At 56.4% G+C, this 25,583-nt stretch overlaps 10 protein-coding genes across 10 annotated transcripts; 5 read left to right on the plus strand and 5 right to left on the minus strand.

Moving 5' to 3' along the window:
- Positions 1-216: 216 nt before the first annotated feature.
- On the plus strand, positions 217-1,177 carry SPBR_03074 (uncharacterized protein; the record flags this gene model as incomplete). Its single annotated transcript, XM_040761377.1, has 2 exons — positions 217-233; positions 298-1,177. 2 exons carry the CDS (start codon positions 217-219, stop codon positions 1,175-1,177), a joined length of 897 nt encoding a protein of 298 aa, XP_040620302.1.
- A 1,606-nt stretch (positions 1,178-2,783) lies between these two features.
- On the minus strand, positions 2,784-4,174 carry SPBR_02806 (c6 zinc finger domain containing protein; the record flags this gene model as incomplete). The annotated part of the gene is made up of 2 exons (XM_040761109.1): positions 2,784-2,865; positions 3,009-4,174. The coding sequence occupies 2 exons, from the start codon at positions 4,172-4,174 to the stop codon at positions 2,784-2,786; spliced, it is 1,248 nt and encodes a 415-aa protein (XP_040620303.1).
- A 6,555-nt stretch (positions 4,175-10,729) lies between these two features.
- On the minus strand, positions 10,730-11,790 carry SPBR_03001 (uncharacterized protein; the record flags this gene model as incomplete). Its single annotated transcript, XM_040761304.1, has 2 exons — positions 10,730-11,474; positions 11,555-11,790. The coding sequence occupies 2 exons, from the start codon at positions 11,788-11,790 to the stop codon at positions 10,730-10,732; spliced, it is 981 nt and encodes a 326-aa protein (XP_040620304.1).
- Positions 11,791-12,678: 888 nt separating this feature from the next.
- Positions 12,679-13,077, plus strand: SPBR_03346 (uncharacterized protein; the record flags this gene model as incomplete). Its single annotated transcript, XM_040761648.1, has 2 exons — positions 12,679-12,881; positions 12,945-13,077. 2 exons carry the CDS (start codon positions 12,679-12,681, stop codon positions 13,075-13,077), a joined length of 336 nt encoding a protein of 111 aa, XP_040620305.1.
- Positions 13,078-13,723: 646 nt separating this feature from the next.
- On the minus strand, positions 13,724-14,002 carry SPBR_03374 (uncharacterized protein; the record flags this gene model as incomplete). Its single annotated transcript, XM_040761676.1, has 1 exon — positions 13,724-14,002. The coding sequence occupies one exon, from the start codon at positions 14,000-14,002 to the stop codon at positions 13,724-13,726; it is 279 nt and encodes a 92-aa protein (XP_040620306.1).
- Positions 14,003-14,335: 333 nt separating this feature from the next.
- SPBR_02757 (MFS monosaccharide transporter (Hxt8)) lies at positions 14,336-15,830 on the minus strand (the record flags this gene model as incomplete). The annotated part of the gene is made up of 2 exons (XM_040761060.1): positions 14,336-15,712; positions 15,765-15,830. The coding sequence occupies 2 exons, from the start codon at positions 15,828-15,830 to the stop codon at positions 14,336-14,338; spliced, it is 1,443 nt and encodes a 480-aa protein (XP_040620307.1).
- Positions 15,831-16,699: 869 nt separating this feature from the next.
- Positions 16,700-18,893, plus strand: SPBR_02446 (uncharacterized protein; the record flags this gene model as incomplete). The annotated part of the gene is made up of 3 exons (XM_040760749.1): positions 16,700-17,646; positions 17,853-18,807; positions 18,873-18,893. 3 exons carry the CDS (start codon positions 16,700-16,702, stop codon positions 18,891-18,893), a joined length of 1,923 nt encoding a protein of 640 aa, XP_040620308.1.
- Positions 18,894-19,627: 734 nt separating this feature from the next.
- On the plus strand, positions 19,628-20,716 carry SPBR_02983 (uncharacterized protein; the record flags this gene model as incomplete). The annotated part of the gene is made up of 2 exons (XM_040761286.1): positions 19,628-20,169; positions 20,350-20,716. 2 exons carry the CDS (start codon positions 19,628-19,630, stop codon positions 20,714-20,716), a joined length of 909 nt encoding a protein of 302 aa, XP_040620309.1.
- Positions 20,717-21,287: 571 nt separating this feature from the next.
- On the plus strand, positions 21,288-22,322 carry SPBR_09129 (D-mandelate dehydrogenase; the record flags this gene model as incomplete). The annotated part of the gene is made up of 1 exon (XM_040767255.1): positions 21,288-22,322. The coding sequence occupies one exon, from the start codon at positions 21,288-21,290 to the stop codon at positions 22,320-22,322; it is 1,035 nt and encodes a 344-aa protein (XP_040620310.1).
- Positions 22,323-22,391: 69 nt separating this feature from the next.
- Positions 22,392-25,059, minus strand: SPBR_02344 (uncharacterized protein; the record flags this gene model as incomplete). Its single annotated transcript, XM_040760647.1, has 2 exons — positions 22,392-24,702; positions 24,938-25,059. 2 exons carry the CDS (start codon positions 25,057-25,059, stop codon positions 22,392-22,394), a joined length of 2,433 nt encoding a protein of 810 aa, XP_040620311.1.
- Positions 25,060-25,583: the final 524 nt, after the last annotated feature.

Consider the following 25,583-nt stretch of genomic DNA (forward strand, 5'->3'; position numbering starts at 1 on the left):
TCACCGCGCAGGTCCACTCCCAATCTTTCCCATCTCTTTTTGTTTATATATAAAACCCCCCCCGGAAATCTCTGGGCTTTGGATTCTACTTCTTCTTTTCCTCTCAACCTCAACCTCAACAACCGTCTTTTCCCAACACTGCAAGACTTTGGTCGCCGCCCTTAGCAGTTTGCGATTCTCAAAGTCTCACAACGGCTCGCAACGACACCAACAACCATGGCGCCGAAGACTGAGTAAGTCGTACAATGTGTATCTTGGCAGCCGTACCTTTGCACCGCATCACTGACACTGCACCAGCTTCCCCCCTGTCCGGGCCTGCCTGTTTGACATGGACGGCCTACTCCTTGATACCGAGGACATCTACACCAAGTGCATCAACACAATCCTCGCCCGCCACAACCGGCCTAAGATGCCGTGGTCTGTTAAGGCGAGGCTGCAGGGCCGCCCCATGCCCGAGTCCAACAAGATCTTCATGGCCTGGGCCCAGCTCCCCATCCCACTCGAACAGTTCCAGAAGGAGAACGCCGCCGAGCAGGTCAAGAACTTTCCCCACGCTAAGCCTCTTCCCGGCGTCGAGGAGCTGCTGGCCACCCTTGACAGCACCCGCTACTGGGAGTCCAAGGACACCGCCAAGAAAGGCGCCAGCACCAATGGCACCAACGGCACACCCGCCGGCCACCGCGTGCACATTGCCCTGGCCACTTCCTCGCAGACGGTCAACTTCCACCTCAAGACAGACCACTTGACGGATCTCTTCTCCGTCTTCGAGTCGCCCCGCCGCGTTCTCGGCGACGACCCTCGCATCGGTGCCGGCCGCGGCAAGCCTCTGCCGGACATCTACCTGCTCGCTCTCAAGACCATCAACGACACCCTCGCGCCCGGTGAACCGCCCATCACACCCGAGGAGTGCCTGGTCTTTGAGGACAGCGTTCCCGGTGTTGAGGCTGGCCGTCGCGCTGGTATGCGTGTCGTCTGGGCTCCTCACCCTGACCTCAAGGTCGAGTACGCTGGCCGTGAGCCCGAGGTCCTTGCCGGCACGACTGGCGAGGCTGGCGAGGCCGGTGCGGACACTCCCCCGGGCGAGATTGAGGACGGCTGGTCGCAGTACCTTCCTACACTCGAGTCGTTTCCTTATGCCCACTACGGCATTGTTGTCCCGCCGAAGACGACCGCTTAAGGTTGCTCTCGAGAACTTCGCTTCGTGGCGACCTTTGGCCGCCTCACCGTGACGGCCCGTCTCTAACCATTGATGGAAGAGCAACCCGGTTTGCATAGCGATCTCGGGTGGTGCAATATGTGAGGATGTTTACGACATAGAGATGGGGTTGCTTGATATATACACAGAGTCATGATACAAAGGCCAGGGTTTAAACTCAGGGGAGATAGAAAAGTCCGGATCATAGAATGATAGACGGCAGAGACATCGCCTAGTCGGTGCCTTGGAAAGGCCCAAACGAGACCAACGATATTAATGCAATGATTTACTTTCAATAATGAGCCAAAAACTATGGATGAATTGTCAACAAAGAAAAGATGAAAGGGTATAGTGCCAACCAAACGATAGGGATCCCTATTGTCCCAATTTTCCAATGCAAACCAACCACTCCGGAATCCCCCGAACCAAACTTCGGCCGTATATGATAGAGTGGAGGAGCAAAGCAAGAAAGAAACGAGGACACTGTTGCCTACAAAAAAAAAAAAAAAAAAAAAAAAAAAAAAGAAATAGACTAACAGAACCAAATCACAAAATAGTCATCCAAATATAAACCCATCTATAAACCCATCCAAAGAATCCGTGAATCTAGGTCTCTGTCCATAGCGGCGCTCAAGCAGCTTGATCATGTATGTAGTGGTCATATGTATCCGTGTGAAAACCCGTGTCACTATATCGGCCGTATCAAATAAATGTGAAGGTAGGTTATTGTGTGAGCAAGCAGGAATGCCAGCAAGGTATTGACGACTTTTCAAAGCGGAGGTGTAATGGGAGGGGATTGCGGTTTGGCAATTAGTAAAGCAAGAAATAAATTCTAAAAATAAATGGGCGAAAAGGTAGAATAAAAGAAATATAATATACAATCTTAAGGACTTCATGATTCAGAACGACTGGGAGTTGAAGTGTGCTGAATCATTGGGTGGTTTGTAGAAAGCCTTGTATGGGTGGTCAGGAAGGCTGAAATCGGCGTGAATGAGAGGATTCATCGTATGGTGTGGTCGGAACGGCATGCGTGCACTTGTGGGAGGTGGGGAGTGTGCTGACGATACCGCTGTTGAGGCTGCACTGTGTGAATGGCGATGATGAACATTGAACAGCATCGAAGCATTCGCCGTCGGCCACACTGGCAGAGACCTCCGGCTGCCACCGGAGGATGATGCCACGGATAGGCTAGTGGGATTAAATTCGACCTTATGAAGTACCTGTGAGGAGAGACTGGAGTCAAGACCGCCGGTTTGTCCAGGGCCGAAGCCGGGCTGGCCAAAGCCATGTGTAAGCATTGTAGCTGGCTGTGGCAAATCCATTGGCGGTGGAAGACGTGTTGAAGGCGAGGAGGAAGCGGCTGCTGTCACTGCGGCTTGTGGATGATAACCCGGTATATCGTTCATACCACGGCCCCATGTCTGCTGGAGTTCCGTATAAATTCTACCAATGCGCCATCCAGTCTCTGCTGTGATCTTTTTCAGAAGCATGTACACCTCGTCTTGTTCACGAGGGTCTCGAAGTACATGGGCAGAGATAGCCAGGCTCCGGATGGCCACACTGGCCACGCCCCGGTCTTTCGTATGGGCTACAATGCCGCATACTTGGTGGGCGTGGTGGCGCTGGGCCTCTTGGTTTTCAATGGTAACTTTTGGCTCGTCTGGATTGACCTGGTGAAGCAGGACCATAGCTGTGTGGTAGAAGAGACGGCCGATGACGGCAGTACGTTTGATGAGCCTGCAAATACTCCATTAGCTTATCAATCCCTATGCATAAGGTAGTTTCGGCGAGGGAAGTGGGATAGGTCTCGTACCAGATATTGGGGAAGATGGAGGCTGGAGCCGTACTCTGCGAAGGGAACAGATAGCTGAACGGCCGCATCGACCGAGGACAATCGCGGTTCCATATGGCACACAGCCGCTTGAGCCGCTTCCACTCCTCGAATCGGTTCTGCATATGGACTTGGTGATCGATGGGCGAGGGCTCTTGGGGAAACACGGCAACACCAGCACGAAAGTTGGCTATTTTTGCCACAATATAAAATATCCGATGAACCCACGTCTCTTCGTCGCCGCTGGTTGACATTGCAGACAACGACGCGGCAGTGGTGGTGAGTTCTTTTGATGTGGCCGTGTCTGCATCTTGGTGTGGTTTTCGGCTGCTGGCAGTGCTCTCCTCTTGCGCTTCTTGCATCATCTTACCACCTTGATCTTGGCTCTTGCGACGATCCTGGCCTGTGTTCGCTTCGCTGTTGTTGTCACCGAGCTCGTTTGCAAATGACGTATCGAGCCCCCATTGATCCGGATCCCATGCTGTCGGCCAATTAAATGCAAGGCAGCTCAGCACCTCCATGCCAATATTGAGCCAGAAACATGCGGCACCAATGCCTTTGCTCCGAGCATCCCACCCGCATTCACGGATAAGTGCACGGGCGCCAGCAATATGGTTCATTCGTTCGTTGGGCTTCTCGCTCATGATCTCATAGACATTGAGCACGACGGCGGTGGTAGCACACTCGACAATGTCGCGGTCCGGATTTTGCAGGCTTCGGAGGAGTTGTGTTGTTGCCGTGTCATAGTAAAACAAAGCTTTGTCGTCCTTGTAGGCCTCATTCACGAGCGTGAGATGCTTGACACCACAAGCAAGAAATGCATTCAGCATCATTGGTGACTTGAGTGCCACAAAGGGGATGATCCGGCTGAAGTGCTTGTCCCGGTCTAGCGAGTCCATCCACACGCCTACCTCGTCGACAAATACTTGCATATACAGTACCTCGTCTGGAGAGTTGAGATATTCTCGCTCGCCGTTGTTGCTGGCTGCTCCGGTGATGTTGTAGATATCCTCGAATCCTCCGGCTGCACCGCCATGGCCAGAGCCGGGTGCCACCGCTGCGACTGCCCCACCAACGCCGCCAGCTCCTCCGCTTCCCCTGCGAAATCCTGATTTTTCGGATGGTGGAGTCGGCAAGCCTTCTGGCATTGTGCCGTGGAGATGGCTGGCATGTCCGATACCGCCTCCATGCCTGACCGTCACTCTTGGATTCCCGTCCTCGGGGCTGTTCCCCACTTCGGCTTGGAAAGAAGCGACTGAAGACGGACCCCCGATTCCTTGCGGCACCATGGACGAGGCAATACTCGAAGCATCGCTGGCTTCATATGCGTGCTTTTCTTCTCCGGGCTCTTCTTGGGCAGGATATGAGACATACGCGTCGGTGTTGGCGGGAGCTGCAAGCCTACTTTGGCCGTGGCTGGATGTGACTGCTGCGGCACCGTGGCTGCCGGAGATGTTTTGACTGTCGTTTGGTAGGCTCTGTACTGTGTGTGTGTTCACAGGACGGAATTGTGTGGAAGGGCGTACTGTGGAGGAAGCAGTGGAAAAGTTAATATTACCAGCCTGCGTTTGGACAGTGGTAGTTGACCGTCGTCTCTTGACGGTAGAGGTCCTCTCGACGGGTAATTGCGGTGGTGATGTCAAATTCACTCCTTTAACTCGAGGATAGCGACCAAGCCCACCTGCATATTCCGAGGCGATTTGGCGAGACTCATCATAAAATGAAACTGCGGAAATCTGTTAGCATATATTGTGTTGTATCAAATGCATGATACAAACTCTACGTACTATTCCATTCGGTTGTCGGCGGAACAAAGGGTATAGACTTGGTTTGGATGTCGATGAAGTTTAACCGTAAGCCACGCTTGCACTCCCGATTTCCCTTGCGGCAGTTGAGACAGTCTGGCGTTCCTTCATCGCATTTCAGATGCCGTTCTCGACATGTCAAGCATCCGGTACGGACTCGTCTTGACTTGTTCGGTGCCGTAGCGACCGCAGGTACGGCAACAGCTGCCGGTGCTGGAACGGAGGTGGATGGCGACGGAGACATTTTTGATGCAGAAGGTGAGATCACATAGCCTGATGCGGTATCTCCTTTAACGAATTTTGCATTGTTTTTGAGACCTCCACTTCCTCTGCGTCCTTGCGAGTTGCCCCCGCCGAGCTGAATGCTGGACTGGCTGCTCTTTCGACTGTGTGATGTTGGCGGACGGCTGGTCACGGGGTCGTTGTTGCTGTTTTTACGACTTGAGGAGTATGCTAGGAGTCCGCCCCCTCCAACTCCACTCCCGATCGGAGACATGCGGCGGTTGCTGCTTGCAGTGGGAGGGCGGCTTCCCATGGATTGTTGCGAGGAGCTAAGTCGCCGTAACGAACCAGCCATCTGGGGAATTGGTGGTGGCAGCGGAAGAGGTGGCAACTGGGGAGTTGAAGATAGCATTGGACCAGACGGGACAATGGATGGTAATGGCAAAGTTGGCGGTGGCGGTAACGTTGTGGGATAGCTGCCTCCAGCTGAATATGAAGCGGAGAGATGAGGGCGTTTTGATTGTGAATAATCAAAATCATTGTCTAGGCTGTTAGAGGCGTACCGTGCCGCATTTTTATTTTCCGGATACACTTGCGATCGAGTCGCCGGGCCATCTGCCGGATACGGAGACCGACGTTCTCGGGATGGGTTCTGATACACTGTCGCTAACACAGTGGGCGGTGGATGCGAGGCTGTGGCCGGATCAAATGGCGGTTGTGATGCAGTGCTGGCGAGATGGATCGGCTGCGTAGACGATGATGGGGTGCAACGTTGGTCTGTCGCCCTGGGGCATGTGGTCAAGCTCATGCTGATGCAAGTCCTTGTTGCTCTCGCCGCACCACTGTAGGTGGGCACGAGGGCCGGGGGAGAAAGCTGTTGCACAGGTCTGTGATGGTGTCAAGATGAGCCACCTCACAGTGCTTGTCAGGACTGCAGAGGGGATACCAAAAGCACAATAATGGTCTGAAGTTCATAGACGCAAATATGGATGATCGCAGGCTCTTGGATTAAGTTCGGCGTGTATTGGCGGGCGGAATGTTTACTGCGTAACTTTGGTGTGTTCTTCGGCACTGCTGTGTTTTTTTCCAAGGAAAGATTGAATTGAGGCTTTTTTATTTTGAGCCTTTGTACGCCGCCATCCGCAGAGTCCTAAGTTACATGCGCTGGCGTTGTGGCTTGCAGGCGCTTGATGTCGTTTCGATCGGTGACGTCTTGATAAACCTGCCACAAAAGATGGAAAATGAGTTGTCGTGTGTTTGTTTATGAACACCTATCGTGGGTTTCTGATGTCTGCAGCTTGCCGTGCCCCCTCCCAAGAGTGTTTCCACGGCGTTGCAACCGTACTTGTCGATATATCGGTCACATATATAACTTGAACTGGTGGAAGTGAGCAAAGCCGCCAGACAATCTGCGGCGAGCAAATTGCATGGAAGGTAAGACAGGGGAACAAAGGTGGGAGCTGATGGCCAAGGGCCGTGGTCCAGAGCTCGAGACGGCGAGGTGATAGCAAAGACTGGCGGGTGAGTGGAAGGTGAAAACAGTAAAGTTATTAAGGGGACCGAAAAGTATGGGGTTTAAGCAAGGTCAAGAGACAGACAATGTATCGAAGAGGGTAGCAATCAAAGCAGCTCACAAGGGAACAGATGTGGAAACATGTTGCCGAGTATGCGGGTTATTAAAGATTGGTGGTACTAGGGGGGTGTGGCAGGCCAGCACAGCGAGATAAAGTGCCATGCAACAACCAGGGTGGGAGAAGTGTGAAAGACAGAGGAGAAGGAGAAGGTAGGAAAACAAATCAAAAACATAACACAATGGAACAAAATAAACCACAAGCACAAACAACGATATTGGTGAGGAGGACGAAAACAACCGATCGCAGAAAGAGGAAACGTATCCACTGACACCACAAATCAATATCGGAAATCATCCGGTACTGTCCGTCAGGGGGTGACGACGCCAGCGCCTGGTACGAGTCGAGGAGATGCAGATATCGGCCTAGAACGTATATCGGTATGTGTCGAAGTGAGGGATGTTTGGCATGGATGGAGTTGTTTGATCGAAGAAATCTTACGGCGTGCGCTGTGTCCACGGGGGGGGCGCATGCCCAGGGAACCTTTCACTTCTTGTATCTCGTTTCCTTCTCTATCTTGCTTGGCTGTGGATGTACTTTTCGTTCGCGTGTTCTGTCGCCAATAGGCTGGTCTGGGAGCAAGCCGTGGTGTCTTAAACCTCGAGCAAGTAAACGAGTCCGTACATTGCACAGCAGCTGCAGGTGGTTGTGCAGACACAAGAAATTGCCAGCATCAGGGGGTGGGGGACGTTGGCTCCACGGGGGGTGGATTGGACACAAGGGAGGTGAGGCACGAGAGGAACGATGAGAAGATGCGGGTGAGAGCTTTTCAGGAATATTTGTGCTGGCCACGGTCAAGATGCTAAAGTTGTGTTGTAAAGGGAAGCCACGACGGTTCCCCAATGTTTACTCAATGGCTTCCAAGGTGGGAAGGTGTATGACAAGCGGGGATTTGCAGCTTCCGTTGGGAAGAATTTCTTGGCGATGCAGACGGAAGGAGCGGATGCGAAGTTGGGAATATGAGGAAAGTGACAAGATGCGGAAGGGGCCATCGGCGTCATGGCTGAGGTCTACAGCAGCTGGAGTGGAAGTCACTAGGGAAGGAAGGTACATTCGACGAAGGCCTGTGCTGCACACGGGAAGCCTCGCACAAAGTGGCGCAAATTCTGTGTTTGTTGATAAAAGAGCAAGAGTGAAGGTCCCCAGCCGGGGAAGGTAGATCCCGACCGCTGCTGTCGCCTGCTGCCTTCCCTTTGTAAGACGTCCCCGACCTGCATTCTGCGCGATTGTTGTTTGCCCCCTTCGAAACTTTTCATTCACCTACTAAAGTTTATTTCTCTGAGCTATGCATGTACCAAAATCCATATGCGCACCCCACACAACAACACTCATACAGATATCCGGCAACGGACCGCAACCCACCCTTGAAGCACCAGGATACCCGAGTATCCGTGACGATCAGAGATCCATCAAAGAAGCTGCAGAGAACATGTCGCAATGCTGTGGAGAGCGGAAGAGCAGGGTTGGCAAGCTCCCGAAGACTGCGCTAGGATGAGTGGGAATGGTTGGTTGCGTTGCGTTGCCGTAAGGCTGGTCCAGTAGTTGATGAGCCCGACGAGGTTGTTCAACTCCCTTCTGGTCCACCGCTACAGGGGTTTCTGGCCAGGCCTCACGTCGCCGAGCCAGGCATAGCGACCAGGGCATGGATGTTGCCTCTTCCGCCCCGCGCCTCCGTGTCAAGTTACTGGCGCCAGGGAGGCTCCCCTTATCCGCTTTAACTCGCGTATGCACTGACAGAGATGCAGGTCCTCTTTCGATTGGCACACACCCCGTCTTGCTATCCGACAACAGCGACTTTCACTTGAGAGATCGAGTGACAACCTGACCAAGGCTGCAGGGCAGGAAGCGAACAAACCTGAATCGACGATGTCGTGGCGGTCTGATCCATGGATCGTGCAGGTCACATCGACGAGACGGCTCTATGGCCGCCTGTCTGACTCGAGTTCCTTTCCCGTACACTTTACGACCTGACGCAGAATGTCATGCCTGACAAATCGTGTTGGTCTTCTGCAACGTCCCGTTTCTTCGATTTCTTCTACTTTTTTGACAGCCACCTGGTTCTAACGTTTCGAAACCACCTCCAAGTTTTGACACAGGCACTGTGGCAGGGTCAAAAACAAAACAAGGCAAGGTTAAGCGTCAAAAAGGTGTGTAGGCTTTCAAGAACAAACGAACGAGAAGCCGAGTTAATTCTCCGAAGCGGACCAAATTTCTAGACCGTGCCCCAGTCGAGGGCAATCAAAATACGACGGCAGACGACCTGTTCCCTCTGTGCCTCCCATTATCCCATAGACACCGTTATGCTGTCAATGCTGTGGCCAATTGGCTTTGGGTAGTGGCCGCAACCTTTTTCTGCTTACGCCCCTTCTGTAGGTCCTGCAGGTGCCGCAGGCACTTGATTGATTCCCCTCTGGGTGATTTCGTTCTGGTCTCATACCGGTGCGGCTGCATGTTTTGCCAGGAGCACCTTGCCGGACTACAGAGTATTCCTTCTCGAATTGTTCTTTCAGATCGGCTTCGCACATCTTACGACTACTCGAAATTCTTCACAGAGCCCACGAAGCTTCCAAACGTGGTTGGCAACGTGACAACCGCGATGCCAACCTTTTCTTGGCTTTTGGGGCCGTTTGATCGACATGTTCGGCCGGAGTTGCAGGCGATGCGACACAGAGCCAGGGTGCCAAGATATTTGGAAGCTTCAAGAACTTCCTTGACAACTTATCATTGTCCCGAGCAGGTCCGCGGCGGCAAAGATCTGGAGTCCTTCTGACAAACCAATTATGTGATTCGGGCAGTAGAATACGCCAGCAAGCAGAACAAAACTCGCTGCCTCGGGTAATTCCTTTGAACATGGCAAAACTGAAGATGCAGCAATCCACTGGGGAATGCGACACACGGACATTTGTGAGGCCTGCTCCAAGGCACGTGTGCAGGTAATAATACAGTTGTCAGGCCGAACGAAAGACAAGAAAATCGCTGTTTCGTTTCCAATTTGCCTCATCGGTTGCTTGCCAGGTTGTTTTGCGAGCTTTATCATTGTTTCCTCTGAGCACACCTTCGCCAAAGGCCTTCAATACTGTTGTCCTTTTCTTTTCCTTTTGTTGTATATGACTTCTTGCCTGTCTCTCCCGAACCACTGACGACAACCACAGCAGAGCGGCGCAGCGTATTATCTGTCTCCTGTTCGAGAGACCGTGCGTTCGGAAAATATTCTGGGATGCTATCGGCCTCGACAATTTTTTATATTGATTAATATCCCGACGGGAGAAACCATACTGCCGAAGGAGGATTGAAATTTAACCATTGATATCGCAGAAAAAGGAAAATAACGGCCATCGCTTTTCTACTTTTAATATCAAGCATGACTGTGAGCACCCAGGCTCAAGATAGGCTTTGATGCTGATTTTCGCGGCAGGATAAAAAGGGGTTCACCTTACGCCTGCAAGGAGCGCGCGTCTTGCACTGGCTTCGCCTTTGCGACCTCGGAGAACCCTGTATCCGAAATATGCACCCTTGAGCACTCCTTCTGGAAGGATTCGAAGAGTGACGAGCAAATCTACACCGCACGTCAACGACAAGCCACCTTCCAAAACAACATAGAAACTCCCGAGCCGTGTTCCCAGCCAGTACCGGTTCTGCTTAGATATTTTACACTGCCGAATTTTCTTTTACTTTTCTTCGCAATATCAGGCTGGAGCCATGTGGCAAACAAAATGGAATGCGGCTAAGAAATAAAGGCCCCGTCAGATATACGAGGTTCTCTACACAAGTGTGGAGTTATCCAACGGCAATTTGACAATGGGCCAAGGGAAGGCCCAACTGTCAAGGAGACAGAAGTGGGAACATGCTGAGGGACTCTGTTTGCATCGTTTCGTCACACGGCTACCCCGGTACTTCTGTCCTCCTTGAGGAGCTCAGCTCAGAGAGGTAGCTTGGCATGCCAATACCAGTTCATAAACGATGTGTTGCAGATTTCTAACCAAAATATTTTGCCAGGTTTCGTCTTCCACAAACATAGTATATCCCCAAATGGCCTGCTGCTGGCTTAGTAGCCCTTGACGGTCTTGACGTTCTTGATCTTGTCCCAGACCCACGGCGTCAGCGTCGAGCTGAAGTTGTTGCTGAACTTGATGTCAAGGTAGTTGTAGCCTTCGTCCGGCACCCACTTGGTGGCGATCTTGATATTGGCATAGGTCTCAAGGCCCTCGACCGTCGGCTTCAGCGACTCAGGTAGCGGCGTCTCGACGCCGTTCTTGTACCACGCGGCATAGTACACAATGGCCAGCATGATGCGCACGTTGCTGGTGGGATTGGGCATTCCCGCGTGCCACAGACGCAGGTCACGCAGGACAATAGAGCCTTTCTTGATGCGCGGGTAGATGGGCGGGCGCACGGCGCGACGAGCCTCGAGCTTCTCGGGGGCGATCATGGGCTCGCCGAGCTCGCTGTGGTCCTTGATGTTGGTGTTTTGAGTGCCAAGCCAGAGTTCAGTGGAGCCGTTTTCGGGGCCGACGTCGACCAGGCACGTGTTAAAGGCAATGGCAAAGGGGTGCTCCGGGTGCTCGAAGCGGATGTCGGAGTGCACCAGCTGGCGCTCGCCGGTGGCGAGCAGGGTGTTGGAGCGGATGAAGTGGACCTCGGGCCTGGGGCCGAGGACGTTGGAGACGATGCGGGCGCCGTGCTTGTTGGCATAGACTTCGGGGAAGAGGTAGTCCTTTTCAAGAGGTGGGACCTGAGACAGGTTGCCGCCGATGGCAGCGCCTTTTGTGCCAGCGTTGACATTGAGATGGCTATTTCGCGGTCAGCGGAGAACGCGTGCAGCAAGGGCAAAGGAGAGGGAGCCCAGCGAGGACAAAGCAAAACCACCTACTTGAAGTGAACGTGGCCCTGGCCAGCCAGGAGGCGCTCGGTGTCTTGCAACATGCGGTTGTTGAGCTTGTCGATGATGGCTGCGTCAATGGCGTTTTCGACAACGACGAGACCATCCGTGAAGAAGGCCTCGATGGCGTTATAAAGCTTAGAGTCGCTCATGACGCCGCTGTCGCGCTCCTCGTCGGTCAGCGCGATGACCGTGGGGTGGTCAATGACGTCTGTACTTTGCGCCATGATGGGTGTCGAGGAACATGGAGGGAATGAGGACGTGCGGAATGCCCGTGGAGAGATTCAAGAACAGATTAACGGTCGACAAAGTCTGACTATTCAAAGAGAAAAGAACGTAAGTTGTCTAGCATTGGACGTGGGACTTGCTTCAGGTGGCCTTTTAGGATCTGACGTTTTTTGTATATCTGGAAAACCCCCCATCAGCACAACGGCGGCTCCGGAGTTGACCTTTGTCGGTTCAAGGCCTGCAACGTACGACAACGAGCGCCGGTGATCGCAGCAGGCCAGAAAGACAGCCGTCGCGAGATGACAGAGAGATCGTGGAGCGAGAGAGACAGGCCGACATTTTTCCTGCCACGGCCTACCCTTGCCCACGCTTGCGTTCGGTTTCTGTTTTGCACCCGACGCATGACATGCCCGCCGCCGTATTCCGTTGTCCTTTCTCCCCTTGTCCATCCCACACGTCCCCACCATCCGGGAAATCAAAAACAAAAGCGAGAGCGTGCGGAGAAACCCGATCGGCTGCACTAAACTAGACGGAGCCTACCTCCGCTCGGGCACGTTTTGCTTCTTTGAGCTCAACAGGCCTGTCTCGCACTGGGGGGAGGAGCCAGGAGATAATGCCAACTGGCTGCTTCTGGACTGCGGGGCGCGATTGATGGCAGCGGTTGCCGTGGTTTGGAGACGCCGACGTCGCAGAAGATTCGCAGGCACCGTACACATCATATTGGAGTGCCGGCGCGTTTTTCGGAGTGAGCACGGAATTGTGACCTCGACAACATTTACAGCCGTCCAATACTACAACTGTAACTGCGACAGGAACGCTATATTGATCGCAAATTCGAGACCGCAATATCGACTCCAAAGACACACATACACGCACACACACACAGAATGGCAGAACAGCAAATCTCGTTCAAGGTCGAAGACCTTTTCTCCGTCAAGGGCAAGGTCGTTGTCATTACCGGCGGCGGTTCAGGCCTGGGCAAGGCCATTGCAGAGGCCTTTGCGGTCAACGGGGCGCGCGTCTACATTTCGGGACGGCGGCAGGAAGTGTTGGACACGGCAGCCAAACAGATTGGGGGTGATATTCACACGTAGGTTCCCAGAGCCTCGCCTGCTTGGCTTGTTCCACGACGTACTGCTGACAAACGGCGCAGCATCCAGGGCGATGTCCAGACAGAAGAGGGCTGCAAGGCCATTGTGGCGGCCGTGGCAGCCAAGGAGTCCCATGTGCGTCGAGGCCAAACAATCGACGACCGTGATTCACAATGGAAGACGGCTGGCGACTGACGACTGACAAACTAGATCGATACCCTGATTAACAATGCGGGCGTCAACAGCCCGTGGCGCGTCCAGGCAAAAGATCACAACAATGGTGCGCGAGGATGGGATGTGTACTCATTACGAGAACGAACAAAATGATGCTGACATAATTGTTTAGCCGAGCAGGTGCAGAATCTGTTGATGAACGGCCTGACAGAGTTAGTTTTGCACCACAAGAAAAGATAAGTGAAGGCTGACGTTCTTGAGGATCTGTCGCTGACTCGACATAGGGAGGACTTTGATCGGAGTAACCAGAGTGAGCCAGCCGTATCTCCGCAACGAACACAGAGAGAGATCGCATATACTAACAGACAAGTCAACGTCATGGGCGTCTACTTTATGACGGTCAATTTCATCCCGCTCCTGCGCAAGTCCGCTTCGCCCAATGTCTGCGTAATTGCCTCGCTCGCCGCCATTGCCAACCAGCGCAGCATGGGCTCGCTGACCTACAGCGTGTCCAAAGCAGCCAGTGCGTCCCAGTCCCTGCCATTGACGTGAGCATCCAGTCTGACCAACAGCCGTCCATCTCGCCAAACTCCTCGCCGGCCGCCTTCACCCGTGAGTCCTTCAGCTTCCTGTCCCCGGAACTCCCTCCACGCATCCACGCACACCCCTAACATTGCAGAATGAACATCCGCGTCAACACCATATGCCCCGGCATCTTTCCCTCTGAAATGACGGGCACCACCGTCGGCAAGCACTCGTACGACATCAACCACCAGGCCAAGCGTGCCGCCAAGCGCTGTACTGCGGGCCGGACCGGCCGTCCCGAAGAAATTGTGGCGCCTGTACTGCTGCTATCCAGCCCCGGCGGAGCGTACATGAACTGCGCGCTGCTGACGGTCGACGGCGGCCGGCTGATGGGGGTATCGATTAACGACGGCATCCGCATGCCCGAGGACACGTACACGTGAGTAGATCTTGGCTATGGTGACGTGGATACAAGAGAAGCGAGCCTAACGAAAAATGTAGCGACGAGATTCTTGGTTAAAGCTAGAGGATCGGAATGACCGAGGGATGGTAAACCATGGATTTGTACATATCTCTAGTGTGGGAAAACACGTTGATTGTGTACACGAGTTCCAATCTTTGGAGGTATAAAACTATTGTGGCACGTTCTGAAACACTCTGGCAGGAACTTGTGCTTTTATACCTGTATGCGTGCACGTCGTTTACATTCGTCTTCTTTCCAGATATCTCTGCTCACTGCCCTTTTCAAAACACCCTATACCTCCTCGACCGCCTCGACCTGGCCAGCTGTCTTGTCCTCGACCTCTGTCACGACCGGGTCGCCAAAGGCACCGGCAATCTCCTCGAGCGACTTCTTGCGGGTCTCGGGATAGAAGAAGTAGCCGACGATGGTCATGACAATGGTGCAGCCGACAAACACGTAGTAGTAGTTCTCGGCGATGTTTTTAAAGGCCGTCGGGCCGGCCTCGGTGATGCCAATGTTGACGACAAAGTGGGACGCCGTGGCGAGGGCGACGACCTTGTTGCGCATCTCGAGGGGCAGGATCTCGGGCGGGTAGATCCAGACGGTGCTGCCCAGGAAGCTGTAGTAGACGACGGCAAACAGAAAAATGCCCAGGATGGCAAAGCCCTGGCCGACGTGGTTGGTGCCGGTGGCGAAGCCGCGCTGCATCTCGGCCGTGTAGATCTCGACGAGGACAATGCCGGCCATGCCCGTCAGCAGCATCTTGCGGCGGCCCCACTGGTCGATGAGCCAGAAGGTGGTGGCGCAGTTGCAGAGGAACGAGACGGTGCCGTAGACGCCCGCGAGGGCCAGGATGGTCATGGGGCCCATGCCCAGGCCGGTGTAGAGCGTGGTTTGGTAGTACTGGATGACGTTGACGCCCGTCAGGCTGGTCATGACCTGGATGGATATGGCCACGAGCGCGCGGCGGCGGTACAGCGCAAAGACCTGCCGGTACGACGTGATCTCGCGCGCCATCTCATACTCGATCTGGCCCTGCATCCGCCGGAACTCGTCGGCCACCGCGCTGTCCGAGACCAGGTCCCTGCGGATCTTGGCAAACGCGCGGCGCGCGGCGTCCACGCGGCCCTTGCGGATCAGCATGCGCGGCGAGTCGGGCATGAAGGTGACGAGGCCGAGAAACAGCAGCACGCCCCAGGGGATCTGCAGGCCTAGGGGCAGCCGCCACTGCAGGCTGCCGTAGGGCGCATGCGCGCAGGCGTAGCCGACCCAGTTGGCGACCATGATGCCGGCTGTCATGCCACAGCCGGAAATGCTGCCAATGAAGCCGCGGTACGACGGCGCCGAGATCTCGACCAGGTACAAGGGGACGCTGGCCACGAGGCCGCCGATGCCGACCCCAGCGATGGCGCGGCCGGCGAGGAACATGCCCATGTTGACGGCGCCGGTCTGGACGGCGGCGCCAATGGTGACGACGACGCTCAGAAACTGCAGAAAGCCGAGACGGCCGAGACGGTCGCCGAGGACAAACTGCGTGATGGAGCCGAGAGCCTCGCCGGCAATGAAAACGGCGACGACAGCGCCGGTCAGGCCAGCGCCCGGATGACCCATGTAGTCTTTCCAGCTGTCATGGGAGATGGTGGTGGTGGCAATGCCCGTGTCGAAGCCCTGGAAGGATGTCAGTTCAGATGACGTTTGGAGAGGCGGGAAGTTGACTTACAAACAAAAATGTGCCAATGGAGGCAAAGAGGGCGACGCCGATGGCGTACTGGTAGGCAGTCGTCATGTTGACGTGTGTCCAAGGAGAGATGGGTGAATCAATGAAGAAAAATGACAGGCAGAAAATACGAGAACAAAAAGCGGTGGATACAAAAAAAGAAAAGAAAACAAAAGGATCGACAGACGATGAAAGGCCGCGGAAAGGACCAGGAACCCGGGACGGAACGGGCATATAAGAAGGTACAGGAGAAGAAAAAGATAACGGGACGAAACCACGTCGATAAAATGATAAACAAAAAGTCAACGAGCTCGGATATCACAACATCAATAACAAAATACAGGGGCACAAAACAGGAAGACACCAAACGTCAAACTAAACAGAAAACGACATGAGCTAGAGGCGACCGTTCCAGTGCTGCCGGCCAGCAGCATCAACCCCATACAACGCTATCAGAAAACGTGGATGAGTCCCGGAAATCTGGGGAAGTGAAGAGCCGCAGACCAGACCGAGGATGGGGAATTGCGCACAGGATGAAAAGGATGAAAAAGACACAGATGCAACTGCCAGAAAGCGACGCACGCCAGACTTGGCGTGTGCAGACTAGCCTTGCCGACGAGACTAGGCTCAAGTTCGTGGAGCATCCGACGAGGATGGGGACTTGGGATACGGGGAAGGGCCACAATGGTCGGGGATGGCGCCGATTTCCACGAGAGTGAAGAGTAAAAAAGAAAAAGAAACAACTTTCGTGGGGATGCTGCCAAAGGAAGGGTGAGTGGTGCATGCCACAAGTAGCTCTCTGAACCAGGAGCCAGTGATCCTCTACGGGTGCCGACTAGGGAGCCACTTCATATCGTCAGACAAAAGTCCAGTTCGACGCCCACGTCGAGTCGTTCGCCGTGGCACCGTCGTCCCACCACCCATCACCCACGCCTACAATGAAGCTCCTCTATCCCACGTCCCTCGAGCTCGACATGGACAGCCTCCGCGGCTTTGCCGTCGAGCTGTGCCCCTACAATGTGGCCGTCCCCTTTGCCGACGAGCACCTCGACGCCGACATCATGGTCACCTGGATCAACACGCGGGCCAACCTCGCCGACGCCGCTGCCCGGCTGACCCACCTCAAATGGGTGCAGGCACTTGCGGCCGGGCCCAACGACGTGCTCGACGCCGGCTTCGACACCCGCCGCGTGACCATCACCGTCGGCGCGGGCATCCACGACGCCGCCGTCGCCGAGCACACCATCGGCCTGCTGCTGGACGGCGCGCGGCGGTTCTACGAGGCGCGGGACTGCCAGCTGCAAAAGACGTGGCCCGCACGCCTGGGCGGGCCCTACCCGCGGGCGGGCGAGTTCCGGACGCTGCGGGGCGCGCGGGTGCTTGTCTGGGGCTTTGGCGGCATTGCGGCCAAGCTGACGCCGCTCCTGCGCGCGTTTGGCGCCGAGGTGCGCGGCGTGGCGCGGCGACCCGGCGTGCGGGCGGGCGTCGAGGTTCTGTGCGACGACCAGCTGCCGCGGCTGCTGCCCGACACCGATGCGCTGGTGATGATTCTGCCCGGATCAGAGGCGACGCGCGATGCACTCGACGCCGCGCGACTGGCACTGCTGCCCTCGCATGCTTGGGTGGTCAACGTCGGCCGCGGCATCTCGGTGGACGAGGACGCGCTGGCAGACGCGCTGGACGCTGGAACGCTGGGTGGTGCGGCGCTGGATGTATTCAAACAAGAACCTCTGCCGGCAGACAGCCGATTGTGGGCGACGCCCAACCTGTTGATCTCGCCACATGCTGCCGGTGGACGGCCCGACGGCTGCACGGATTTGATTGCAGAAAACCTGCGCAGTTTCCTAGCAGGGCGGCCCATGAAGGGTGTCTTTCAGGGGGGGAGGTGAGCTGCAGTAGTAGCGTGAGACGCGGCGATACGCGGCGTAGACTATAGAACTATAATCATATATGGATGAACGATCACATTATGGACACAATACACAATGACTGCAGGTACATGCACGTCCGCTCAGACAACATCCATGTCAAATGTCTATTGATTCTGTCAAATCCATGTACCATCGATCTGCGCCTACTTCTTCGCTGCAGCCGCCAGCTTGGCCTCCTCGGCGGCCAGCGGGCCCACGACGCCCTGAATCCACTCCTGCTCCGTGCTGTCGCTGAACGGCGGGTACGGCCGGCGGCAGTGGCAGCTGGCCAGCGGGTAGCCGCGAATCGTGGCCACCACCCACTTGGTGCCGTTGATGCCGCCCTTGCCGAACCCCCACTCCATCGCCGCCAACCGGAGCTGCATGGCCTCCGCGGCCGCTACATCGCCCCGTTGGTACGCGTCGAAGATGGCGACGCACACCCGCGGGTACAGGTTGGCCACGCCCGTGATGGCGCCCGTGCTGCCGACCGCCAGCGCCGGCAGCAGCCAGTCGCTCTGGCCCGCAAGCGCGCAGAACGCCTCGGGCGCAAACTCTGCGCGCACGCGCGCCACCTTGGCAATGCCGCCGCACGTCAGCTTGACGCCGACAATGTTGGGGTGCCGGCCGAGGCGGGCGAGCATGTCCGAGTCGACGTCGAGCCCGGCCACGACGCCGGGGAAGTTGTAGATGAGCACGGGCAGCGGCGCGGCCGAGGCCAGCGCCTCGAAAAAGGCCACAATCGCCGCCGCGGTCATGGCAAAGTGAAAGTAGCTCGGCACCAGCACCAGCGCAAAGTCGGCGCCCGCCGCCGCCGCCGCCTTGGTCTCGGCAAGCACCTGGTGCGTGCTCTGCCCCCCGCAGCCGACCGCAATCACCAGGTCCGACTGGGCCGCCGTGGCGGCCGCGCGCGCCTCCTGGACAAGCTGCGTCTTTTCGTCCGGCGACAGCGTCACCGCCTCGCCGTTGGTGCCGGCAATCACGATGCCGTGCAGACCCGACGTGGCCAGGAACTGGAAGTGCGTGCGCTGCACGTCCCAATCAATCTCCTGCGCGGCCGTATCTCGAAACCACGTCAGGCTGGGCACGTGGATTCCCGGCGGGAAGGGTCTACTGGCAGTGATGGAGCACATTATGTGTGTGTGTGTGTGTGTGAGTATGTGGTTTGTTGTCGTGGTGGTTCGGAGAAGGAGGGGGGCAGTCGTTGTGGGAAGAGATGTGAGAATTGAGAGATAATGTGGGAAGACAGTCAAGTGATATCATCTACGTTCTTTGTCAGAACATAGAGATAGACGTACAGGGCCAGAATATTTTGTTTACTGTCTCCTCTCCAGCGCTTATCCTACATCGGACCTCTCAGCATTCGCCTTCTTTTGCTTTATGTTTTCCCTCCCTCATTTCCTAAGCTATACCCTACTCTGCCTCATTCACTGTCTCCAGTCCACGTCACGTCACCCGGTGGAAGAACTCCGTCGGTCTCGAACCCACCGATCCCAGCATTCCACCACTTTCACATCGTCTTACAATGGCTCTGCGACAGACACTAAACCAAAGGCATCGGCCTCGAGTCTGTCTGATCGGTTACGCTAAGTGCTGCCAAAAGAGGACTCCACTGTGGGCTTGAGGAAGCCGCACTTTGTCGAATTCACTAATTGCCGATCGGCCGGTCCGCTTTGCGAGCCAACAAGACCTCAGATTCCGTGCGTTGCATGCTCCGTTTATGTATCAACTGCTGCACTCGGCTCAATTATTTACTTTGCAGTAACAAGTATCTCGTTGCGAAGAGAAGGTCTATCCTTCCGCACGGCGAGATCGCTTCCAGACGTCTTCAGTACGGCCGCTTCACACCTCGTAGATAAAGCCGAGCATAGAATTCTTGTAGATTTCTCCTAGAATTGGTAAAATAAACACACCACAGGGCACGGCAGACCCCTGCAACCCACCGCCTCCCACGCCATGGCTTCTCCAATCGTCGGCACCGCACCCGTCGGGTCTCCCCCGCACGAGACCCAGACACAGAGCCCCGCCATCATGGTCATCGGCTCACTCAACGCCGACCTTGTCACCTATGCCCCGCGCATGCCCGTGGCCGGCGAGACCCTGGCCGCCAACGGGGTCCGCACTGGCCTCGGCGGCAAAGGCGCCAACCAGGCCGTTGCCTGTGCCAAGTTGGGTCGGCGGTCGCCTGCCAACAGAGGCGTGAATGCGACAGCGGCAGCGGCAGCGGCACCCGCTCGCGCCGTCGCAGCTGTGTACATGGTCGGCGCTGTGGGCGATGATGTGTACGGGCGAAAGGTGACGTCAGCGCTGTCGTCCGTCAGCGTCGACACGTCTGGCGTGGCTGTCCGCGCCGGCCAAGGCACCGGTGTCGCCGTCATCTTGGTGGACGATGCGGCCGGCGGCGAGAACCGCATACTTTTGTCGGCCGAGGCAAATGCGACACTCCAACCACAAGTCTACGCCGCGTCTCTCTCATTGACGCCCGAGGACTGCCTCCCGTCTCTCCTCCTTCTCCAACTTGAGATCCCACTGTCTACGGTTCTCCAAGTCCTGCAGACCGCCCGCCGCCAAGGCGTGCCGGTGCTGCTCAACGCTGCGCCTGCAGAGCACCTACCCGACAACGCCTAAGCCTGCATCGCCCGCCTCGTCGTCGACGAAACAGAGGCTTCGCTCCTCAGTGGGGCCACGCTCGACCTTGATGCGGCAGCGGACAGGCGGGACAGCGAGCTGGCGCGCTTCGCTGGCCACTTTCTGCAGCTGGGCGTCCAGCATGTGGTCATCACCCTAGGCGGCGCGGGGGTCTACAACGCCAGTGCTTCGACACACACGCACAGTGGCCTGGTCCCCGCCGCCCCAACCACCGTTGTCGACACGACCGCCGCCGGCGATACCTTTATCGGCGCCTACGCGCTGGGTCTCGTCCAGGGCAAAACCGTTGCTGCCGCTGTGGCTTGGGCCAATCGTGCCGCTGCAGTGGCTGTCGGTCGGCAGGGCGCACAAGAGTCGATTCCTTGGATGGACGAGGTGAAGGACGCCGACGCATGAGGAGGGGCGAACGTGAGGGCCCAAGACGCAAGGCCGAAGGTGCAAGGTCGGATTGAGGTCGGCAGATAAAGTGGACCCAAACTTACACGCTTGGCGTACCGCAATGATACGCCATAATTTCCTGTTTTAGACTAGTGTATCCGACGTACGTCGGATGCCGACCACCGCATATTACCACGTTGTCTTCGACACCCCGTGTTTGCTCGTAACTGACCCAGCTTAGCAGATAGAATCGCTTGAATCACTCGAGAACTTCATGTCCAGACCCATCTGTCCTTCCTTCCCCCACTGTCTCCGCACAGGCAACGCCAATGACCTTTGCGACCGGCTAGTCTGCTATTATCGTTGTCTGCCTTTTCTGTGAACTTTCTACTGTGCGACCAAGAGCTTCCTTGACGCCGCAAAGCATAACCCTTAACTGCATGTGTCTACCCAATTCGTGTGCCCTTCCATTGCGCGTCTTGTCCTTTGTCTGTACGAACATATCGTCTCTCCTATCTGAGAGCCCTCCTCGGTCTCCTCTGTCCTGGTCCTCGTCCACCCCTGCCATCTTCACAGTCCTGCCTCCACTATGTCCAAGCCCATCATCCTCCACCTGGGTGACCCCGTCCACCACAACATCGAGCTTTACGAAAGCCTAGCCCAGCAGTTCACCATCGTCAACCCGCCCCTCGCAGACCGCCAGCGCCCGGTATTCCTCGAAGCCCTTCGCTCGCGCAAATGGGGTGATTTCCAGGCCATTATGCGGCCCTTCTGGTCCACGGGCGGCGAGATGGGCCGCTGGGACAAGGAGCTGATCCCACTGCTACCCGGCTCGCTCAAGGTGTTTGCGTCGGCGGGCGCCGGCTACGACTGGGCCGACGTGGATCTGCTGGCCGCGGCCGGCATTTTGTACTGCAACGGCGCCTCTGCGTCGTCCGAGGCCGTCGCCGACATGGCTCTGTACCACATCATCTCCGTCTTCCGCAACATGCAGTGGTCCAACATGGCCGCGCGCGCGGGCGACACCGCCACGTTCCTGGACGCTCACCACAATGTGCCACACACAGCGCGCAACCCGCAGGGCCACGTCCTCGGCATTGTCGGCCTCGGCAACATTGGCCAGCGCATCGCCACCAAGGCCGCCCACGCCTTGGGCATGCACATCGAGTACTATGACCCGTTCCCCAAGACGGCCGAGCAAGAAGCCGCCGCCGGCGGCGCCAAGCGCCACCCGACGCTCGAGTCCATGCTGGGATCGGCCGACTGCGTCGTGGTGGCGGCGCCGGGCAGCGGCGGCAAGCTGATTGACGCGACACGGATTGAACAGATGAAGAAGGGCGCGCGGCTCGTCAACATTGCGCGCGGCGGTCTCGTGGATGCGGGCGCCGTGGTCGACGCACTGGCGTCGGGCCAGTTGGCCGCCGTCGGGTTGGACGTGTTTGAGGACGAGCCCCTTGTCGACCCGCGTCTGGTGGCCTCACGACAGGCAACGCTGACGTGCCACACGGCGGGTGGTGCGCTCGAAACAAACATTGGCTTTGAGCGTCTATCTATGGAAAACGTGCGCAACGTCCTGACGGGCCAGCCGCCATTGACGCCCGTGAACAAGCATTTGTTCAAATAAGCGCCTTGCTTTGTTGTTTGCTTTATTGTAAAACCCAAATTTTGTGCTTCCTTTCTTTCTTCACATAGATCACACAATGGCAAAACATGAATTGAAGATGGCGTGCATGACCGACCGGATGTCTACTCGTGCTTGCGCCGCATCCTGCCGGGCCTGCAGCTCTGCCAGCACCTGCGCCGTGATTTTCGAGTTGCCGGCCACCGTCTGCATCCGCATAATCTGCGTGTGGATCCACACCCGTTCCACCGGGTCAGGCTCTTCGGAACCCAGCATGAGCAGCGGCCACAGCATATTGGCGGGAAGCGCGTCCTCGGCATCAAGTGCCTCCACCAACAAACGCGCCAGGCGCCGGATCTGCGCCAGCGCTTCCGTCGCCTCTTGGGTTAGGGGCAGCGTCTTGTAGGCCACGCGGTGCAGGTGTACTTTGCTCGCGTAGTAGTTGCAGAGGTACGTACGGAAAGACCGCGTCACGGCAAACGCCAGATGGGCCGACACGTGTGCAGCCGTCAGCTTGCCCGCCACTGCATAGTCCATTAACATCGGTCGGTTGTCATAAAGCGTCCGCAAGTCCTTGGCAATGGCCGCCCCAATGTTCATGACATCGATTTCGTCCTCCACTGTACCGCGAGACCGATGCCATGGGTCAATGCGCGAGATCCGACCCATGAAGCTTTGCACCTTTTGGAAAAAGTGGATGCCCGGCTGGTACAGGATCTGGAACAGCACGTCTTCTATATCGTCCTGCGGCGGTTCAATGCCGGTCGGCGTGGCGATCTTCCCGTCGGTGCTGCCCATGGTGCGGACGGGTCCACCATTGGCAGCTCCACAAGCGTCACTGTCCATCTGACCGAGTTCCGCCTCAAGTGCACCCGCTGGTGGCGTCTCTGCAAGCAGCCCCTCGTCGTCTGTCGACAAAAAGAGGCCTTCACCGCCAGCCGATACCGCACGGCCGTCGAGTAGTCGAAGCCACAGCAGGAACTGCCGCTCGACTGCGCTGAACTTGCCTCCCTTCTCACTGCTCTTGAGAATATCGTGTGCACGTTTGAGGTTGGCATGTGCGGCATCGATACGGCCCTCGAGTATGTCGACGTAGCTGAGGAAGAAGAGAGTCGCCAGGAGGTTTTCTCGGTGGGCGCTCGACCTTGCCAAGGAAAGCACAGGTTGTGCGGCTGGCGCACGCGCCTGTACACTACCTGTCAGGAACCGACCATGAAGTTTGCTGTTCCCGTTCTTGTTTTGATTAAGGCCATTTGCGTCGTTTGGCGCAGCGACTCCCGCCGCTGCGTAGCCAACGTTGACGCCGGCATGGCCGTTTGTGGATGCACCCTTGTCGGTCGTGTTACCATGGTTTGTCGCGGCTGATATAGTCGTAGATTCTGTTGTCCCTGACGTTCCAGGCACGTTCTCATCGTTACCATGTCTATTCGTGTCGTCTTGCCGTTGGCCACCATCCAGGAGTACGGCCGCCGTGGCCGCCATTTCCATTGCGGCCAGTACCTCTGCCAGCGCGTTTTCGTAGTGGTTCTGTCGACTGGCCATCCATGCGCCCTCCCGCTGCACCAGCATAAAGTTGGAAAATGCCAAAATGGCCCAACGCACCATGGATGACACGTTGGCTCTGCCGACAAGCACGTGGCGCATCACCAGCCACTTCTTCTGCGTCTCGACCTCGGCCAGAATAGGCGGCGTAACGGCGTGTATAAAGTAGTCCATTAGGCGGTAGTTTTCGGCGACTGGTGCTTCGACCGTCTGTGGCGACAGGGAAAGCCTACGTTGTGTGGGCGTATTCCCGTGAATGTCGGTGGCCCTCTGTTGGTGTTGTATAAGGTTGCCGTTTCCGTCGGTCGTCGTACTGCCCGTGCCATTGGTTTGGTTCAGTGTGGCCCCTGTAAGCCCCGGCACTCCACCCATGTCGGCGATGAGCCCACCCACACCCATCTGGTGGCGCACATCCTGCCAAACGTCATCGGAATCCCACATAAAGCTTGCAAAATCGAAGACTTGGTTGACAGCATGAGTAGGTGGTGGCTGTGATGTTGGTTGTTCATCTTGTTGCTGTTGCTCATGCTGCTGTTGTTGGACGAGCATGCCATTCGTGCTCGGTCCGCCTGCTGTGCTTAGTAGGTGCGACGAAGAGGACGACGTCGACGCAGTCACCGATGTCGAGAAGCTACGGTCATGGCCAGAGCGGGGCCCGTTTTCTGCTGGGAACACGCTGCCGGATGCATTGCCGGCAGCGTCGTCGAATGGTGGCCGCTCAAGGGTCGATAGAAAGGCCGACACGGGCCGGTCCGGCAGCTGCAACTGCTGCTGCATGCCGTTGGCGGTATTATGGCCTTGGCCGTTGCTGGTGCCATTGCCTATATGGTGTGATGACAGACTGTGACCATGACTATTGTTTGATGAACCCACAATCGGCCGCCACTTGCACTCCATGTTGAGCCGCTCACAATGCGAGCAGCGTGGCCGCTGCTCATCGCACTTAACCTTTCGTCGCCTGACGGGCAATACATGTCAGTTTGCTAGCTCCGGCAAGGGCCATAGTGGAACTCTTGCGAGAAATATCAAGGCACATTACACCTCCAATCGGGAGCACCGTGTCAGGATCAACTCACTTGCACGTCAGGCAGCCTTCTCTTGAGCGAGCTGAGCGCGCCGATGGAGTTGCCGGCGAGAGCCAGGCGCCGCTGCCGCCGTTACTACCGCCACTGGGGCGCGGTGGCTGGTACTGGTTCATGAGTAGGTGGTGAGTCGGGCTCTGGCTTCACCGTTTCAGAGGCTGAAACTAAACGATCCCGGGCCTGGACAAGATCACTCAGGTATTGTTAAGGGCCCTGCTTCCTGTCGGCACGATGGGGCGACCGGGGAGCGGGACCACAAAAGGCGGGTGAAGATGTATCTCGCGTCCTGGTAATCCCTCAAAAGTAGAACCGGTCGGGAAACGAAATGACAGTGAGGAAGAAGAAGGGAAAAAAAGGGGTATCTCACAAATGAGCAGAATGGCACGAATAGGGTAGGCACGCAAGAAAAGAAGAAAACAACAAATAAAGCCAATGGCAGGAAAGAGCAACCATCCTCCAACTTTCTCCACCGTTTGCCTGGGGTCACTCCTTCCCCACAAGCAACACTTCCGTCCTTTCTTCAACCTCTGCCAGAGATACAGCGGTTACACGGTCCAGTTGGGACCCTCTACAGAAATTTCAGGTCTCCATTGGACAACTTAGGCTTCCCCTGAAAGCCGCTAAAACGTGGCCGCTTTAG

Source organism: Sporothrix brasiliensis (genome assembly GCF_000820605.1).
Source record: "Sporothrix brasiliensis 5110 chromosome Unknown Cont17, whole genome shotgun sequence".
In the NCBI taxonomy this organism is placed as follows: Eukaryota; Fungi; Ascomycota; class Sordariomycetes; order Ophiostomatales; family Ophiostomataceae; genus Sporothrix; species Sporothrix brasiliensis.